We start from the raw sequence: 17,336 nt of genomic DNA, 5'->3' as shown, positions 1-17,336 counted from the left end.
ATCATCACAGAAAATTCTACTGGACAGTGCTGGGAGGGCATCTAGGACAGTGGCCGACACATTTTAGGAGTTAAGTACATGATAGGTATTAAGCACATTTGTTATGTCACTAGGTCTTCTTTCTTATAAACTTACCTGTTCAACTCACTCTTTATTAAATGTCTCTGCTGCCCTGGCTTGATTAAAGCAAAATCACGCACTGCCTGCGTTCTCCTGCCCTACCTCTGCTCTTCAGATGCATACATTTCTTCAACAGATGTTTGAGTGCCTGCTCTGTGCTTGGGATTGGAGGGAGTGGTGGACAGGGGACATAAAAGAACACGATCAGGAAAGATCATCTCCCAGGAAAATGAACGTGTATGAGTGAAGGAGAATCTGGTACTTGAAGGCTCTGAATCCCCAGAGGGAGAAGGGAGTGATTCTGTTGGGGATGGAGGTGGGGGTTGAGAAAGAGGGGGAGTTTGGACTTGGCCTGGGCTGTGCCATGAGACAGCTGGCCAGATAGAACCTTGGCCTGAAACACACTGCCCGAGACTCCCTAGAGTGTGCACATCAGTTTACAAAGCACCCTCACACATGCCCATCTTACAGAGACTGGGGGAGGTGCAGGGCCTGGCCAGAGCCCTCACCTGAGTGACCTGGACAGAGCCAGGAGCCAAACTTGATGCTGGGCTCCTAAAACACCCTACTCGCCCCAGCACTGAGGCTTTTCTCTGTGGGTGGGCAGCTCCTCCTCAAGGAGGCCTCTTACCTCCCTGATCACCTTGGGGGCTGTGTTCCTTTTGTAGGCCTACCAGGATGGAGGGGCATGCGGAGATGCTGAGGACACTGAAGGGGCCCTCCACAGGGGAGGTCAGCGTGCACCTGGTGGCCAGAGACAGCCCAGGTTCAGGCTCTCACCTGCCCGCTGCTGCCTTTATCATTCCAGGTGGGCATAGCCAGGGGTCTGGAGAAGAGAAGCACCCATATACCTGCCCAAGCAGGTGTGGGTCCTGGGGAGGAGATGATACTTTTCACCTGCCTGTACACATGCATGGCCAGATTGGGGCAGGGCCACCAGGCTCATCTGTGTCGTGTCTGTCCGTGTATCTGTTCGCAGCCAGCTCGGCCACCCTTGGTCTGCCCAGCAGTGCCCTGGATGTGTCCTGCTTTCCGCGGGAGCAGATCCATGTGGGCACCTCAGAGCGAGTGGCTGGCAGCGTACCTGTCACCGCCACCGTCCTGCCACAGTTAAGCGCTGGGCCGGCGGCCAGCCCCAGCGCCAGCACAGTGCGGCTCCTGGAGTGGACCGAGGCCGCGGCCCCGCCTTCTAGGAGTGGCCTGCGGGTCAGTATCTGTGAGGATTGGGGGGGGGTCCAGCGAGCCGCAGCTGTGGGGCGGGGCCTGCGGGCCTGGAGGCGGGGCCTGAGGCGGAAGGTGGGGAAGCTGGCCGAGAGGGAGGATTCTGGGGGTGGGACTTGGAGTGAGGGACTCTGGGGGCGTGGCTTGGAGTGCAGACCTCCCCAAACGAGACATTTGCTGGGCCCTAGGGGCGTGGCTTATGGGGAATGGGTTCCGGGGGCGTGGCTTGCAGTGAGGCGGCTGGAGAAGGACCATGCTGACTAGGGGTGGGTCAAGGGCCAGTACAGGAGCCGTGGTCCTCTGACCCTCCGCACTCCAGTTTCAGATAAGTGAATACTCACCGCCGAACATGGTAGGAGCGGAGCAGCCCCCAAGCCCCGAGCTGCGGCGGGAAGGCGTGGCCGAGTACGAAGATGGCGAGGCCCTGGCGGGAGGTGGCGATGCGGGCCCCCAACAGCCGGGTAGGAGCCCAAGGCCCGAAGCTGGGCCCCTGTGGGAGTAGGGGGAGCCCTGAACTCCCTGAGGAGCCAAGGCCAGGGGCGTGGCCCGAGGGGGCGTGGCCCGGGTGCCAGCAGGTGTGCCCACGCCCACGGGTCGGTCTTGGGGCGGAGAAGGCTGCGGGCCGGTGGGGTGGGGTGGGAGGGGAAGTAGATGGGGCTATCCAGTAGGGGAGCCCAAGGTGGGGGGACCAAAGGGGAGGCCAAGCGTGGGCTCCGAGGTGGGCGGAGCCTGAGTGTGGAAGTGATGGGTGGGAGGCCTGAGACCCTTTTGGCCCCCTGCAGAAGACCTCCCCCAGGACCCTCCAGGAGATAACCCTCAGGACCCGCCAGAGGATGATGGCACCTGCCAATGCCAGGCGTGTGGGCCTCAGCAAGGCGCTGGTCCAGATCCTGGGGCCTCCAATGATGGCTGCCCCCAGCTGTTCCAGGAGCGGTAAGGGGGAGGGAATTCACCTCTTCTTCTCTGCCTGCGGGCCTCAAAGCCCCACGCCTGTTCAGGGCTTAGGAGAGGGTGTGGATGGTGCGGGGTGGGTAGTTCTTTCCCTCAGGCTGCCCCTCCCTCAGGTCAGTCATAGTGGAGAACTCTTCAGGCCAGAACAACTCCTGCACCAGCGCTTCTGAGCTCCTCAAACCCATGAAGAAAAGGAAGCATAGGGAATATCAGAGCCTATCTGAGGAGGATTCAGAGCCGGAGGCCATGGTAGGAAGAGGGCATGGGGAGGGGAGGGGGAGGCTAGAGGCTATACCTCAATTCCACTATCCCCTCCATTAATCCAGATCGTGGGGCTGGGCTAGAGAAGACACATAGTGACTCACTCATCATATTTTGGGGTCCCATCCTGAGTCAGATCCTGTACTTGGTTGGAGGGAAATAAATAAACCGCTCTCCTGTTTTTCTAGAGCTCCCATCTCAGTCTAGTGGCAGGGCTAAGTCACATTGACATGAATCAATAACCAAGTAGTTGTGCAGGCAGATGGAAAGCTTCATCACTGGAGCCCCATCTCTGAGCCAGAGGCCAGGGAGCACAGGGCTCTAGTTGCAAAGAAGCTGGAAAAGACAGAGCATGAAAGTTCCACTGGGCAGGCAAAATTGGCACAGGGCAAGTATTTGTGTCCTCAGTTTCCCCACCTGGTAATGAGGAGAATTGTAGTCAGGCTGTGTAACTAGGGGGGGTGTGCTAATGTGAGTCTCTGCCCATGTGGTAAGGGACTGTCTGCCAGAGCTGTGTTCCTGCTGGTAGCCTAGAAGAATATCCATCTGTTTGGGGAACAGCACCATGTGACCAGAGAGCTAGGCAGGGGCCAGGAATAGAGGCTGAGGCTTCACGCCAATCCATGAGGACAGGAAGCTGGGATCTGGCTTGCCTTCCACAGGAGAAGCAAGAAGAAGGAAAGGATTCAGAGGGACAGCCCACCACTAGCACCCCAGAAAGTGAGGAGTGGAACAGCAGCCAGCCTGGTATGATGGCCCGTGTATATATTATATTCATGTGTGGATACACCTTCGGAAGTGTGAGGCTGGGAGTGCGGGTTACCATTGTGATGGTGTGTTGTACATATACAGATAACCATAAGTTAGCACGTGTGTGACAGAGAGAATGAGAGAGACAGAGAGAGACGGTAGTTTTGGTTTGTGCATCAGTATATGTGTGTTCTTGGGGGTTATAGCATGTGTTTGTTTATCCTTTTTTATCCAGTTGTGAGCAGGCCTCACAATATCCAAAGACTTGAGCAGCCTTTAATGGCAGCATGTGGTGGTGTGAGCAAGTCCGTACTGGTCATTGGTCTGACCTTGCTATTTGGGCCCCCATTCTGACCCTTCAGTTCTAAGAAAAATGGAACCAAGGTCATTCATAGTTAGCTCTGGCCCTCAGGTCTCCTCCATTACCATCTCCACATTGCCATGTGACAACAGCCAACTGGAGCCAAGTAACATTTATCACACTTATAATCACCTAGATACTGGGTAGCAATGTCTGTCTTTCTCCCCCAAAACCGAATCTCTTCTACTAAGCATTTGTATCCCTGGTCCTTAGTCCAGAGGCTGGTGTGGAGTACACGCTCAATAAATGTGTTTGTTCAGTGGATGAATGGAGGAGTTGTATGTTGGTGCTTCCTCTTGGACCATGGCTCAGTTGCATGAGTCACTGTCTTTCCTGTCCCAGGGAGAACCAGAGAGCGAGGTCAGTTCTAGGGCATCATTCTGCCTTGATGGCTCCAGTGCCATGCAGAAGAGTGCAATCTGTGTCCAGGGCTCTGAACTCTATCGTGCCTATTCCATATTTTGCCCATCTTAGCCAAACCAGATTTTCACCGCTCTCTCTTTCACCCGAGGCTGTCACATCAGAAGCCAAAGTCTTAGCTCTCATTGGTTTATGGCATCTTAAGTCTTAAAGAGAGGGAGGAGTTACTGTCTAACTGCGGTTGGCTCAACTGCTCTATCTTTCTTAAGGAAATACATTCTTTTTTTGTTTTTTGGGGGCCACACTGTGTGGCTTGTGGGATCTTAGTTCCCTGACCAGGGATCGAAGCTGGGCCATCGGCAGTGAGAGCACGGAGTCCTAACCACTGGACCTCCAGGGAATTCCCTCCCCAGGAATACATTCTTAAACCAGCATTTTCTTAGCTGGCTCCTGTTGACCAGTCTAAAGTTATCTTTTGATTCATACATTTCACCATCTCAACTGTGAACATTAGTGTGGCATTTGTTTCTGGATATTTTCTCCCTTCCGCCTTTTTTCAAGGGAAGAAACTTTGTCAGTAGACAGAAGTTTGCATTTATGGCTAAAATCTTTTTCCACTCATTTTTGGGATCTTTTGGGAGAAGAATCTGGGGGTAGAGGTGGAGGTGGCAGAGCTGCTTGCATGTCCTGTGTGTGTGGATAATCTGTATTTTATCTACATTCTATTTGGTAGTTTGATGGCTACCCTATTGGATTCATGTTCTACAGACCTGACGTATCTAGTCCTGATGGAATGTTCCAATAGTTTAAGAGTTAGAACCATGGAACTCATGTACACACACTCAGCCTTCTCTCCCATATATCTCCTTCACCTTTTCAATTGTTTTGTGTGAAGCATCATTTTCTTTTTTTAAATTTATTTTTTGGCTGCTTTGGGTCTTTGTTGCTGCCTGCGGGCTTTCTCTAGTTGCGGTGAGCAGGGGCTACTCTTTGTTGCGGTGTGTGGGCTTCTCATTGCTGTGTCTTCTCTTGTTGTGGAGCACGGGCTCTAGGTGCGCAGGCTTCAGTAGTTGTGGCATGCGGGCTCAGTAGTTGTGGCTCGCGGGCTTAGTCGTTCCATGGCATGTGGGATCTTCCCGGACCAGGGCTCAAACCCATGTCCCCTACATTGGCAGGCAGATTCTTAACCACTGCACCACCAGGGAAGTCCAATGAAGCATCATTTTCTAACAGACCATTGCAAAAGTCTTAATAATTTATATAGTCGTTAATAGCTATTCTGATAATTTTAACAGTTACTGATATTCTCATTTCATCTCTCATCCTGCCCACATCCAGGTCAAGTATCTGCAGTGGCACTCTTTGGGGTCAACTTGTTATAGCCTTTTCAGATTCAGAGCAATGCTACAAGCATCCTGTTCTATTTCCTTATAGTTACTTTAGACATATATTTTTACCCATTTTGAATTGAGTTATTGTCTTAATTATTTGAATTAATTGTTATTAATTCTTTATATATTCTGGATACAAGTCCTTTGTCAGATGTATATATTACAAATATTTTCTCCCAGTTTTTGGCTAGCTTTTTTGTTTTCTTCTGAATGATGTCTTTTGAGGAACAGAAAGTTTTCATTTTGATGATGTCTAACATATCCATTTTTTTACAGTTAGTGCTTTATACATATTTTTACAAGAAACAGCTTTTTTTTTTGCCACCATGCACACCTTGTGGGATCTCAGTTCCCCAACCAGGGATCGAACTGGGCCATGGCAGTGAAAGCTAGGAATCCTAACCACTAGGCCACCAGGGAACTCCCAAGAAACAGCTTTTTAATAGGTTTATAGAGATATAATTCACATACCATATAGTCCACTCATTTGAAGTGTATAATTCAGTGGTTTTTAGTTGATTCACAGAGTTGTATAGCCATTATCACAATCAATTTTAAAACATTTTCATAACTCCAAAGAGAAACCCTATACCCATTAATTGACATTCCCCCCAAACCACCAATTCCCATCCAGCCCTAGGCAACCACCAATCTATTTTCTGTATATGTGGATTTGCCTATTCTGGGCATTTCATATAAATGGGATCATATACATGTGGTCCTTTGTGACTGGCTTCTTTCACTTAGCACAGTGTTTTCATGGTTTATCCATGTTGTAGCATGTATCAGTACTTCATCCCTTTTTTTTCCATCTCTTTTTTATTGCCGAACAATATTGTATGGCTATATCACACTTTATTTATCAATTGATGAATATATATGGGTTGTTTCCACTTTGGGGCTATTATGAATAATGCTGGTATGAACATCTGTGTGCAAGTTTTGTCTGGACATAAGTGTTCATTTCTCTTGGGTTTATACCTAGGAGTGGAATTGCTGGGTCATATGTTTAGCCTTTTAAGGAACTGCTAGACTGTGTTCCAAAGTGGCTGTACCATTTTATATACCCACCAGTAGCATATAAGTGTTCCAGTTTATCCACATTCTCACCAAGCCTTGTTATTAACTGTCTTTTTGATTATAGCCATCATAGTGGGTATGGAGTGGTATCTCTTTGTGTGTTCATTTTTAAATAAATTTATTTATTTATTTGTTTGTTTGTTTTTGGCTGCGTTGGGTCTTTGTTGTTGCACGCAGGCTTTCTCTAGTTGCGGCGAGTGGGGGCTACTCTTCATTGCGTTGCGTGGGCTTCTCATTGCGGTGACTTCTCTTTGTTGCGGAACACGGACTCTAGGTGCGTGGGCTTCAGTAGTTGTGGCACGTGGGCTCAGTAGTTGTGGCTCACAGGCTCTAGAGCACAGGCTCAGTAGTTGCAGTGCACGGGTTTACTTGCTCCGTGGTATGTGGGATCTTCCCGGACCAGGGCTTGAACCATGTCCCCTGCTTTGGCAGGCAGATTCTTAACCACTGCACCACCGGGGAAGTTCCTCTTCTTGTGGTTTTGATTTGCATTTCCCTGATGGCTAATGATGTTGAACATCTTTTCTTATGCTTGTTGGCCATTTATATATTCTCTTTGGAGAAATATTTATTCAGATCCTTGCCGTTTTCAAATTGGGTATAAGAAACACGTTTCCTATCAAAATACAAGGAGTGCCATGCAGAGTTGGGGAACAAGTTGAGAATATAAGTGTGTGATTCAGTACAAGACATTGATCAGTATGCCGCTTGCAGCAGTGCCCTCTTAAATTTACATGCAAAATTCTGTGAATTGCTCATTTTCCTGGGGAGGTGGCCCATGGCTTTCATTAGATTTTGAAAAGAGTCCATTTATACTCCATAGAAACTGAGGGCTGGATAAACAGTAGAGCACAGCATTATGGAGCCCAACCTCTTGAGTCTGATATTCCCAGGCATAGATCCCTTATACTTTTGGAACACAAGTAACAGGCTCTTCATTAAGCATTCTGTCTTAAAATGAACTGATTATGAATTGGCTAACCATGCTCTATAAGAAGTAGATAAATACAGAGATGTATCTGTAGCAATTTAAAATGAAAAGAGCCAGCCAATGGTGGCATCCTGATGACTGCTTGTCATCGGTTGTTCTTGAGCCATGGTGTTCTGTTCTTCTCTTTACATTTTTTTGTCTTTCCTGTTGACCTTCCAGTGGAAGGTCTGGCTAGAACCCTTCATTTGGGAATTATCTCTACTGAAAAAGCTGAAGCCATGCTGAAGAAGCTTCCAGAGAGAAGATGGGAGGGAAGTACTATATTGATTTCTAGGGATCCACCATTAATGAGCAGGGTTAGGGTGGGAGAAAGAAAAACCGGTAATGGAAGTAGAAGAGGCGGAAGATACAGCCAAGGAAGTACAGCAAGAAGGAAATGCTGAGACGGAACAGGTGGTTGGTAGCACATGGAGATCAAGAGAGTTGAGTAATAAGACAAGATCATTGGATTGTGGCCCTGGTGACTCAAGAGAGCAATTTCATTAGTGTGTAGAAGTAGGCTTAAGACTGGGTGATTAAGAAGGGAATTCGCCAAAAGAATGTTAAAGTTCTTCACAATATCCCTTTACCTTTTTGAAGTCTGCAGGATATGTAGTGATATCCCTTTTAAAATTTCTCCTATTATTACGTGTGCCTTCTCTCTGTTCCTTTTTTTCCCCAGCTTTGAGAGGCCCGCGTACCGGAAAAAAAAAAAACAAAAAAAAAACCCTATGCTAGGTGCCAGAGATATGGCTGGGTCTTGAAGGATGAGAAAAAGATAGGAGGATGGGACAGGGTGGTGACAGAATCTCTGAGACAGAGGGATCAGCATGTGCAAAGGCACAGAGGCATGGAAATGCAGGATGAGGCGAGTTCACTAGGGGGTTTGTATGTGTGGAAAGCTATTTGGATTTTTGGTTTTTGATTGGAAATCCAAAGCCATTGAGGACCTCAAAGCAAAAAAATAACAAACTAATTTTTATTTTAGAGATATTCTGGCAACAGACTGAGTTTTAGGCACAGTAAATTAAGAGGCTCTAGGACTAGGTTCAAAACAAGAAGGACAGAGAACATGGAGAAGTGGAGATATAGTCAAGAGATAGCTAGGAGTTGGAATCAGTAGGACTCAGGCACTAAAGAATCCTGGGGAGTAAAAAAAGAAATGTAAAGGATCCCTTCCAAGCTTCCAGCTTGCATGACTGGATGAATGGTGTGGTGCTGTTGACTAGGATAGAGAATACTGAGAGGGGCAGAAGCTTTGGCAGAGAAGTTGCGAGTTTGGTTTTGGACAGCCTGACCTTGCTAAGAAAGTGCTAGCCAGGGGCGTCTAGTCTAAGGGAGCAGAAATAAGCAAAGGAACATTTCTGGAAATCAAGAGAGGATCGGTGCTACAGCCAGCCTATATGGTGCCTTTGTGCAAATTATAAACAGGTGCCCCTTTGGAACAGACCAATTAGAAAAAGGCAACGTGTCTTCATAGCAGACTAAGCCACGTGGCCTGGCAAGGAGCCAGGCTAGATTTCAGCCCCCATTCACCCTCTTGGCTGGGCACCTATGTATGGTACACAAACTATACAAACATGCACGGGAGCTTTGGGACGTACTTGAGCTTGGGGATTTACCTAAAGTTTCAGCCAGTTGTTCACCATGGAAAAAGGATGCAGGAAACTGGAGGAGGCTGGGGGCTGGGTCAGGGAGGGAGTCTAGTCATTACTAAAAGGTTTAGTGGTCAGGCCTCTCTCTAGTGGATTACATTTAATCTCTTTTCCTATCTGTGAAAAGGATTACTACCAACCCTGCCTATCATGTCCAGACAATGTTAGGATTAAAGGGGACCATGTATATGAAGTCTCTGAACCATCCCTGTACCCCCAGTTTCTGGCACCAGACACAGTGCATGGGAGGTACCCCTACATGATAAAAGGAATGGTTGAGGTAGAAGGAAGTGGCGGGCGATGGTAAACTGTAAAGATGCGTTATGACTATGAGAGAATCCAGGTAATAAAGGCCCAGGGAGGGAAGTGGCGGGGAGGATGGGAGGGTAAGGATGGGAGTGTGAGGGATGGCAGGTGAAGATGTCAGAGGTCTCTACTGTGGCATGAGGGGCTTAGAGCTTGGCCATGTTGGAGTATGGCTAAAGAGAAATGAACTTGGAATGAAAGAGCCAAGGCGGGGCCGAGGTGCCTGAGATGAGGAATCTGACAGCTAATCAGCTCCTTGGCTTGTGTTATAGTTTGGGAAGAGTGAGACAAAAAGCTAGATGTCATCCACAGAGAACTGGGTGCTGTAAAGGGATTGGTAAATAGTACTGGTGATTTGAAAAAACAGGTATTATTCAGGATGATGTGGAATGCCAGTGGCCAGAAACAGCAACGTGATGCTAAGCCTGGCATCCTGAAGCCTCCTCCCTGCCCCTCCCCCTACACCGTAAGTCCAGATGAGGACCGAGTGGGAACAGTGAGAGTTTCTTGAGGGACTGTAGTGGGTGATGTGTTCTAAGGCAGGGGTCCCCAACCCCCGGTCCGGTCTTCGGCCTGCTAGGAACTGGGCTGCAGAGCAGGAGGTGAATGGCAGGCAAGCGAGCGAAGCTTCATCTGCCGCTCCCCTTACCCCCGCATCGCTCACATGACCACCTGAACCATCCCCCCTACCCCCCTCCATGGAAAAACTCTTCCACGAAACCCGGTCCCTGGTGCCGAAAAGGTTGGGGACCGCTATTCTAAGGGGCGACCCAGGTTTCACTCTGGACAAAGGGGAGTTGGAAGAGCAGTGCTCTAGGTTGCTGTGTCGGTGTAGGTCTCAGAGTTTCCTGGCTTAGTTGATCTGTTGGTGAAGAAAATACCTGCTTTGGCCCATCTGGGTTAGATGGTTGGGATCTCAAGATTCAGTGGAGTGACTGGTGAACTTAGGCAGCTCCTAGGAGCCATGTACGTTCCAATTAAGGAGAAAGCTTCTTCCTGAGTGACAAACCACTCCACACCAGAATGACCCAGAGCAATCGCCAGGCGAGCCAGAGCTAGGCAGAGCGAGAGTCCAGACCAGACGGCCTTTGTGGAGACCTAGGAAGGATCCAGTATCTCATAAGGATCTTTTACTCACAGCCTCTCACTTGCTCTTCCTGATGACCCTCTCTGGTAGACAAAGTGATCTGCATTTGACAGATGACAAAATTGAGGCACGGAAGTTTCTAGAAGAAGCTGGAGCTCTTCACCCAAGCGATATGAATTGATTGTGGCAAATTTTTTCAGGCTGACGTTGGGAGCTTACCTTACATGTTGCCAGCTTTTCCCATCTTTAAAGGATGTTTCGCCTCTGTGTTGGAGGCCAGGACTCCATCTCAGGCTAAATTGAAGGTCCCACAGGGGGATTCAGCTCCCCCTCCCCAGGACCTGGAGACTCCGAGGGCTGTAGGCTCTGACCAAAGTACGTGTGTGTGAGTGTGTGTTGTGTGTATGTCTGGGGTATGTGTGTGTAATCAGTCTCTACTCTGTGGGCACGCCAAGCACACATGCATACATTTTGTCTCTGTGTGAGCCTGTCAGTCAGTGCTCAGAGGAAGAAGAATCGGGAAAAGGGGGTTTCTTCTTTCTGTGTGGTCTCTTCTGTTTCTTCCTCATTGCATGTTTTCCTCCTATCTCTCTTTTTCCTCTTCTTTCCCGCTGAGCTTAGGTGCTGCTGTGATTAAGTCCTCCGGCTCAGGATTTGTCACGCAGCTTTGTCCCTCTGTGGTTGAGACTCTAACCTCTGTTAGTCGCTCCCAAATCCGAAGTGCTTTTGCTGACAGTGGGCTGGGGTGGGACGGGGCGGACAGAATTTGGTACAGCCCGCTGTGTGCGGCACCTCATGGCTGAGTGGGACTAGAGGGCAGCTCGTAATCACAGACAAAAGTTTGTTTTGGAGGTTAAGGTAGAGTTGGGTTGGAAGATGGTATTTGAGGAGCAGCCCAGGGGTCAGCCGGTCTGTCTCCTGCCCACAGCCTCCGGGGAGAAGAAGGAAGGCTGGTCGTGGGAATCCTACCTTGAGGAGCAGAAGGCCATCACTGCCCCCGTCAGCCTCTTCCAGGACGTGAGTCACATACTTTCCTCCTAGGAGGAGCTTGTCTTCCCAGTCCAGGGACTCGCCACCAAACTCAGGCCTTCTGGTGTTTTCTGTGTCTGACCTCCCTCAAAGGACTTGCACAGTGGAAGGTGGAAAGACTCGATAGGGGCCCAGAGTAGAAAAGGGCTCACTGTAAGGGGCTTCCTCGGTGGGAAGAAATAGGGGAGTGGGACCCAGGCTCACCCGTCACTGGGCCTGCAGACTTTTGAGTTCTGGTGCTTTCTAATCAATTCTGATCTTTCCATGACTTGGGTAAGAGAGAGCCCCGAAATCCATTGTTCGAGGGACCTAGGAGCTAGTCCGTCCTGCTTTGGATCCCTGCACTAAAGACGCCCAAATAAGTCACCCCTTTGGTAGTGCTGGGCGGGTGGAGCCCCAAGGCAGTTCCTTTGCCCCGCGCGCACTAAGCAAGGGTGAGGCTGGAGGGAAGCTGAGCCCTTTTCCGTCTGTGCATTGACAGTACCAGGTGGTCACTCATAACAAAAATGGCTTCAAACCGGGCATGAAGTTGGAAGGCATCGACCCTCAGCACCCAAGCATGTACTTCATCCTCACCGTGGCTGAGGTGAGCTGAGGCTGGCACCCCCATCCTGGTGACGCCTCTCAGGATGGCTTGAAGGAGCCAGCCAGGGGCACGGAGGGCTCGGACTCAGATGAGGGGGGCACTGCACTGCCCTCAGAAAGGGAGGGGAAGGCGCAGAAAGCTAAACATCGGACAGAAATCAGGCGAAGGGTCGGGGTGGGGATGTTACTGAGGAGGAGCGCTCCTGAGGGCGGGGATGGTGGCTCGAGTCCAACAAGGTCCTTGTCCTCTTAGGAGCTCACCGTTGTGTGGGAATCAGCCAGATAAACGGCCACAGCCCACAGGGGAGGTGACAGATGTGAGCAGGGGGGCACTGAGGGGACAGGAGCGGCTTCAGAGAGGAAGGGCCTCCATTGCTGAGTCTCGAGAGATGAGTTGTGAATGCATAGGATGTTCCAGGCACAAGAGGCAAAGCGAGCGGAAGCGCTGAGGCATGGAATGCCACGTTCAAGGGCGCCGTGCTCAAGGAGCCGCCATCAGCTTGCTGAGGTCTGAGCAGTGAGAGAAGGTAGCAGAAGGAAAGGTCCCTGGGGGCCCTGAGCAGGCCTGAGCCTTGGTCACTGCCCTTGGGATTCTATCCAGGGTTCAGAGGGGCCAGAGAGTGCCTTAGAATCTACCTGTCTTGTGCCCAGAGCTCAGGACTCATGAGTATGTGAACCATCCTCATTGCAGGATGGGAGGGTGTGGGGCAAAGTGCAGGATGCAGGGAAACCTGGGGGTGAGGAGAGGTGGAGTGGGGAACCTGCCAGCACCAGAGCCCCTGAGACACCAGGCTGGGCCAGGAGAGGTGAGGGAAGGGGAGTGCAGCGACTGCTTCCCTCCCTCCCCCTCGTGGGGCCAGGTATGTGGCTACCGCCTACGTCTGCACTTCGATGGGTATTCCGAGTGCCACGACTTCTGGATCAATGCCAGTTCCCCTGACATTCATCCCGCTGGCTGGTTCGAGAAGACGGGGCACAAGCTGCAGCCCCCCAAAGGTAAGGCCTAGCTGGGTTGGTCCCAGTGAGGCAGTGAGCCTCCCAGACCTGCCCCCCCTCTTCCTGTTGGTAGCTCCTTCCCTGTTCCCATTGCACAGCCAGCCTCTCTGCATCTCATCCTGCTATGCCTCGGCCCCAGGGCTTCTGCTTTGCCCTTGCCCTTTGAGCGGACGTCCACCCAGGTTGTGTTCTGCTTCGGCAGGGGTTCCCTGGGCAGGTTCTCGAGGCTTGTGGGGTCCTCAGGCCTGCCTGATTCTGCTGCTTCAGTGTGGGGTGCGCCCGCCATGGCCCAGCCTCTGTCTGCACGGTGCTCTGTTCTTCCCCCCCGAGGGGCCCAGGTTACAAGGAGGAGGAGTTCAGCTGGAGCCATTACCTGCGCAGCACAAGAACCCAGGCTGCCCCCAAGCACCTGTTTGTGAGCCAGAGCCACGTGAGTGCCCCTGAGTGAGCGGACATTTGCCTCCCAGGATAGAGTCACTGCAGCCGGCCAGTCTCTCTGACTCAGCAGACAAGCACTCATCTCCTGGTGCCCCCAGCTGGGCTCTGGTCCTCACCAGATGGGAGGGGCCCACTGGGCAGGCCCAGGGCCAGAGGAGGAAGCTGATTACGGGGTTCCCCCGGTTCCCTCCCTCCTCCCTACCGCTGAAATCCTTTCCTCCGCACATCCCCCTCTGAGCCTGGGCACTGAGGTGTCATTCTTCTTTTTGGCTTGGGTTTCTCTGCAGTTCTTGGTGTCAGGTCCAAGCCTGTATTGTGGGAGTGGCTTTTTCCTTCCTTTTGACCAACATTGAGGCTTTCCCATTTGGTTCCAACACTCACCCCTTGTCTTTCTCTCTGTTCAAGGCAGCTGGCAACTTTATCCCGCAGCTAAAATCTCTCCTAATCCCAAGCAAAAGGTTTGAGAGATACATAGGGAACTCCCAGTACAACTGTTACCATATGGAAAGCCCAGGGTCCCCGTGGGCCAGGGGCTGTACCATGCTGTCCAGGAACGGGCAGGTACCCCCAGCCCCAGTCCAGCCCCAGAGATCATACTTAGAGGTTCCCGTGTGACCGGTGGGCTTCTACCAGCTATTGTGACGGGGGATGCAGATTTTTAAATCAAACTGTTTAAGTCCTGTCCCCACCATTGGCCAGCTTTGTGGTCCTGGGCAAGTCACTTAATTTATAAAATGGGGGTGATAATACCCATCTCCCTAGGGCTGTGGTAAAGATTGAGGGAGGGGATGGTTTTTGGAGTTCATGCCTGACACGTGGCAGGTGCCTCCCTGCCCTGCCCCCGCCGCTCCCTGCCTCACATATCAACTCCTCTTTCTCTGCCACGCCTCTGTGGACCCACCTGCCTCAGCCCAAGCTGGGCCAGGCTTGTCTGGGGAGAGGAGGCTTGTGCTCAGCCTGGCAGACTCTTTGGGTGAGTGTGTAGCCTCGTGTTAGTCAGTCATCTTCTGCCACAGTGAGGCTTCCTCTGAGAGTCCCTTGGAGGCCAGAAATTCCTGAGTGGCTCAGGGCTGAGGTTGGTAATTCTGCCCTGGAGGGACCCTCTTTCTCAGCCTCTTTGTCCCACCCTCCTCCCTGCCCACCCACCAGGCATGGCCCCCAGGGAACCTACTCCTCTTCCTTTGCCGGTGGGTCCTGGGCCAGCACAAGCCAGCCTGGGCCTGGCCATGGCAGCCCCTCTTCTTGCCCCCAGAGTCCCCCACCCCTGGGCTTCCAGGTGGGCATGAAGCTGGAGGCCGTGGACCGCATGAACCCATCCCTCATCTGTGTGGCCAGTGTGACCGACGTGGTGGACAGCCGCTTCCTGGTGCACTTTGACAACTGGGATGACACTTATGACTACTGGTAGTGGGAGGACCCAGACTTGGCCCTGGGGTTGGGGACGGGGATGGGGAGGGGATGGCGGGGGCGGGAGGCTTCACATAGACCCAGCCCAGCCCTGACATATTGCTCGGGGGACAGTTGACTGCCCTGTGGATTTGATCTACATCACTTATTAATTATGACGGCAATTAAATATTTCATCTAAAAGTACCAAGGTTAAGATGAGCAAACCCCTGTGACCCATGATTGTCCCTGAGATATTAAGGTGCTGTTAGAGTTTTTAGTTACTGTTGGAATTTTCTGACTTTCTCACCTCATATGTCTCACTGTCACTCAGAAGTAACATGAGGGTGTGCCCTGATCTCATAGGATAGCAGATTTAGGACCTCGAAGTTTCATCTGGGACAGTGAATAATTCTTTTTTTTAATTTTTATTTTATTTATTTTTTTATACAGCAGGTTCTTATTAGTCATCCATTTTGTACATATTAGTGTATACATGTCAATTCCAATCTCCCAATTCATCCCACCACCACCACCCCCGCCACTTTCCCCCCTTGGTGTCCATACATTTGCTCTATACATCTGTCTCTCTATTTCTGCCCTGCAAACCGGTTCATCTGTACCATTTTTCTAGGTTCCACATATATGCGTGGATACACGATATTTGTTTTTCTCTTTCTGACTTACTTCACTCTGTATGACAGTCTCTAGATCCATCCACGTCTCTACAGATGACCCAATTTCATTCCTTTTCATGGCTAAGTAATATTCCATTGTATATATGTGCCACATCATCTTTATCCCTTCGTCTGTTGATGGGCATTTAGGTTGCTTCCATGACCTGGCTATTGTAAATAGTGCTGCAATGAACATTGGGGTGCATGTGTCTTTTTGAATTATGGTTTTCTCTGGGTATATGCCCAGTAGTGGGATTGCTGGGTCATATGGTAATTCTACTTTTAGTTTTTTAAGGCCCCTCCATACTGTTCTCCATAGTGGCTGTATCAATTTACATTCCTACCAACAGTGCAAGAGGGTTCCCTTTTCTCCACACCCTCTCCAGCATTTGTTGTAGTAGATTTTCTGTTGATGCCCATTCTAACTGGTGTGAGGTGATACCTCATTGTAGTTTTGATTTTCATTTCTCTGATAATTATGATGCTGAGCAGCTTTTCATGTGCTTGTTGGCCATCTGTATGTCTTCTTTGGAAAAATGTCTGTTTAGGTCTTCTGCCCGTTTTTGGATTGGGTTGTTTGTTTTTTTAATATTGAGCTGCATGAGCTGTTTATATATTTTGAGATTAATCCTTTGTCCATTGATTCGTTTGCAAATATTTTCTCCCATTCTGAGGGGGTTTTTTTTGTCTTGTTTGTAATTTCCTTTGCTTTGCAAAAGTTTTTAAGTTTCATTAGGTCCCATTTGTTTATTTTTGTTTTTATTTCCATTACTCTAGGAGGTGGATCAAAAAAGATCTTGCTGTGGTTTACTTCAAAGAGTGTTCTTCCTATGTTTTCCTCTAAGAGTTTTATAATGTCTGGTCTTACATTTAGGTCTCTAATCCATTTTGAGTTTATTTTTGTGTATGGTGTTAGGGAGTGTTCTGATTTCATTCTTTTACATGTAGCTGTCCAGTTTTCCCAGCACCACTTATTGAAGAGACTGTCTTTTCTCCATTGTATATCCTTGCCTCCTTTGTCATAGATTAGTTGACCATAGGTGCGTGGGTTTATCTCTGGGCTTTCTATCCTGTTCCATCGATCTATATTTCTGTTTTTGTGCCAGTACCATATTGTCTTGATTACTGTAGCTTTGTAGTATAGTCTGAAGTCAGGGAGTCTGATTCCTCCCGCTCCGTTTTTTTTCCCTCAAGACTCCTTTGGCTATTCGGGGTCTTTTGTGTCTCCATACAAATTTTAAGATTTTTTGTTCTAGTTCTGTAAAAAATGCCACTGGTAATTTGATAGGGATTGCACTGAATCTGTAGATTGCTTTGGGTAATAGAGTCATTTTCACAAGATTGATTCTTGGGACAGTGAATAATTCTTGCCTTTCAGGTGTGATCCCAGCAGCCCCTACATCCACCCAGTGGGTTGGTGCCAGAAGCAAGGAAAGCCCCTCACCCCTCCACAAGGTGACCCTGCAGCCTGAGCCAAGCCCCCCTCTCCCTGGTCCCCTACCAGTATCTCATTAGCTGGGTCTTTAGGGGGCAGGGGGAGGGGACAGATGTGGCCTGGAGCCTTAGCTTCTTTGCCTGGGAGTTGAGAACCCTCTGATCTCAGGAGAGGCCTGTCAAACCCTGACTCTGTTAAGGTTGAAGGGAAGAAAGTTAGTTGACCCCCACCTCAGCAAGGGAGCAGGAGTCCAGAGCAACGAAAGTGTATCCTTCCC

The 17,336-nt window shown here is 49.9% G+C and overlaps 1 protein-coding gene across 4 annotated transcripts in view; it reads left to right on the top strand.

Annotated features, from left to right (window-relative positions):
- The first annotated feature begins 266 nt into the window (after positions 1-266).
- The window catches only part of L3MBTL1 (L3MBTL histone methyl-lysine binding protein 1), a 32,718-nt gene continuing 15,648 nt past the window's right edge, over positions 267-17,336 (top strand). For 3 of the 4 annotated variants that reach the window (XM_027078274.1, XM_027078273.1, XM_027078275.1), the window contains exons 1-12: positions 268-928; positions 1,100-1,326; positions 1,661-1,802; positions 2,124-2,274; positions 2,406-2,541; positions 3,216-3,300; positions 11,442-11,530; positions 12,024-12,128; positions 12,988-13,123; positions 13,462-13,553; positions 14,814-14,965; positions 17,003-17,079. In XM_027078274.1, coding sequence (XP_026934075.1) covers positions 799-928; positions 1,100-1,326; positions 1,661-1,802; positions 2,124-2,274; positions 2,406-2,541; positions 3,216-3,300; positions 11,442-11,530; positions 12,024-12,128; positions 12,988-13,123; positions 13,462-13,553; positions 14,814-14,965; positions 17,003-17,079 — 1,522 coding nt within the window. In that variant the 5' untranslated portion in view covers positions 268-798. Of the gene's footprint in view, positions 929-1,099; positions 1,327-1,660; positions 1,803-2,123; positions 2,275-2,405; positions 2,542-3,215; positions 3,301-11,441; positions 11,531-12,023; positions 12,129-12,987; positions 13,124-13,461; positions 13,554-14,813; positions 14,966-17,002; positions 17,080-17,336 lie in introns of all 4 variants that reach the window. The other variant, XM_027078272.1, reaches the window with a different exon arrangement.

This window comes from Aethalodelphis obliquidens, unplaced genomic scaffold, assembly GCF_003676395.1.
Source record: "Aethalodelphis obliquidens isolate GAN/ISIS:26980383/991018 unplaced genomic scaffold, ASM367639v1 scaffold42, whole genome shotgun sequence".
In the NCBI taxonomy this organism is placed as follows: Eukaryota; Metazoa; Chordata; class Mammalia; order Artiodactyla; family Delphinidae; genus Aethalodelphis; species Aethalodelphis obliquidens.
The sequence above is the reverse complement of the archived record's forward strand: the minus strand, read 5'-3'. Positions and strand labels throughout refer to the sequence as shown.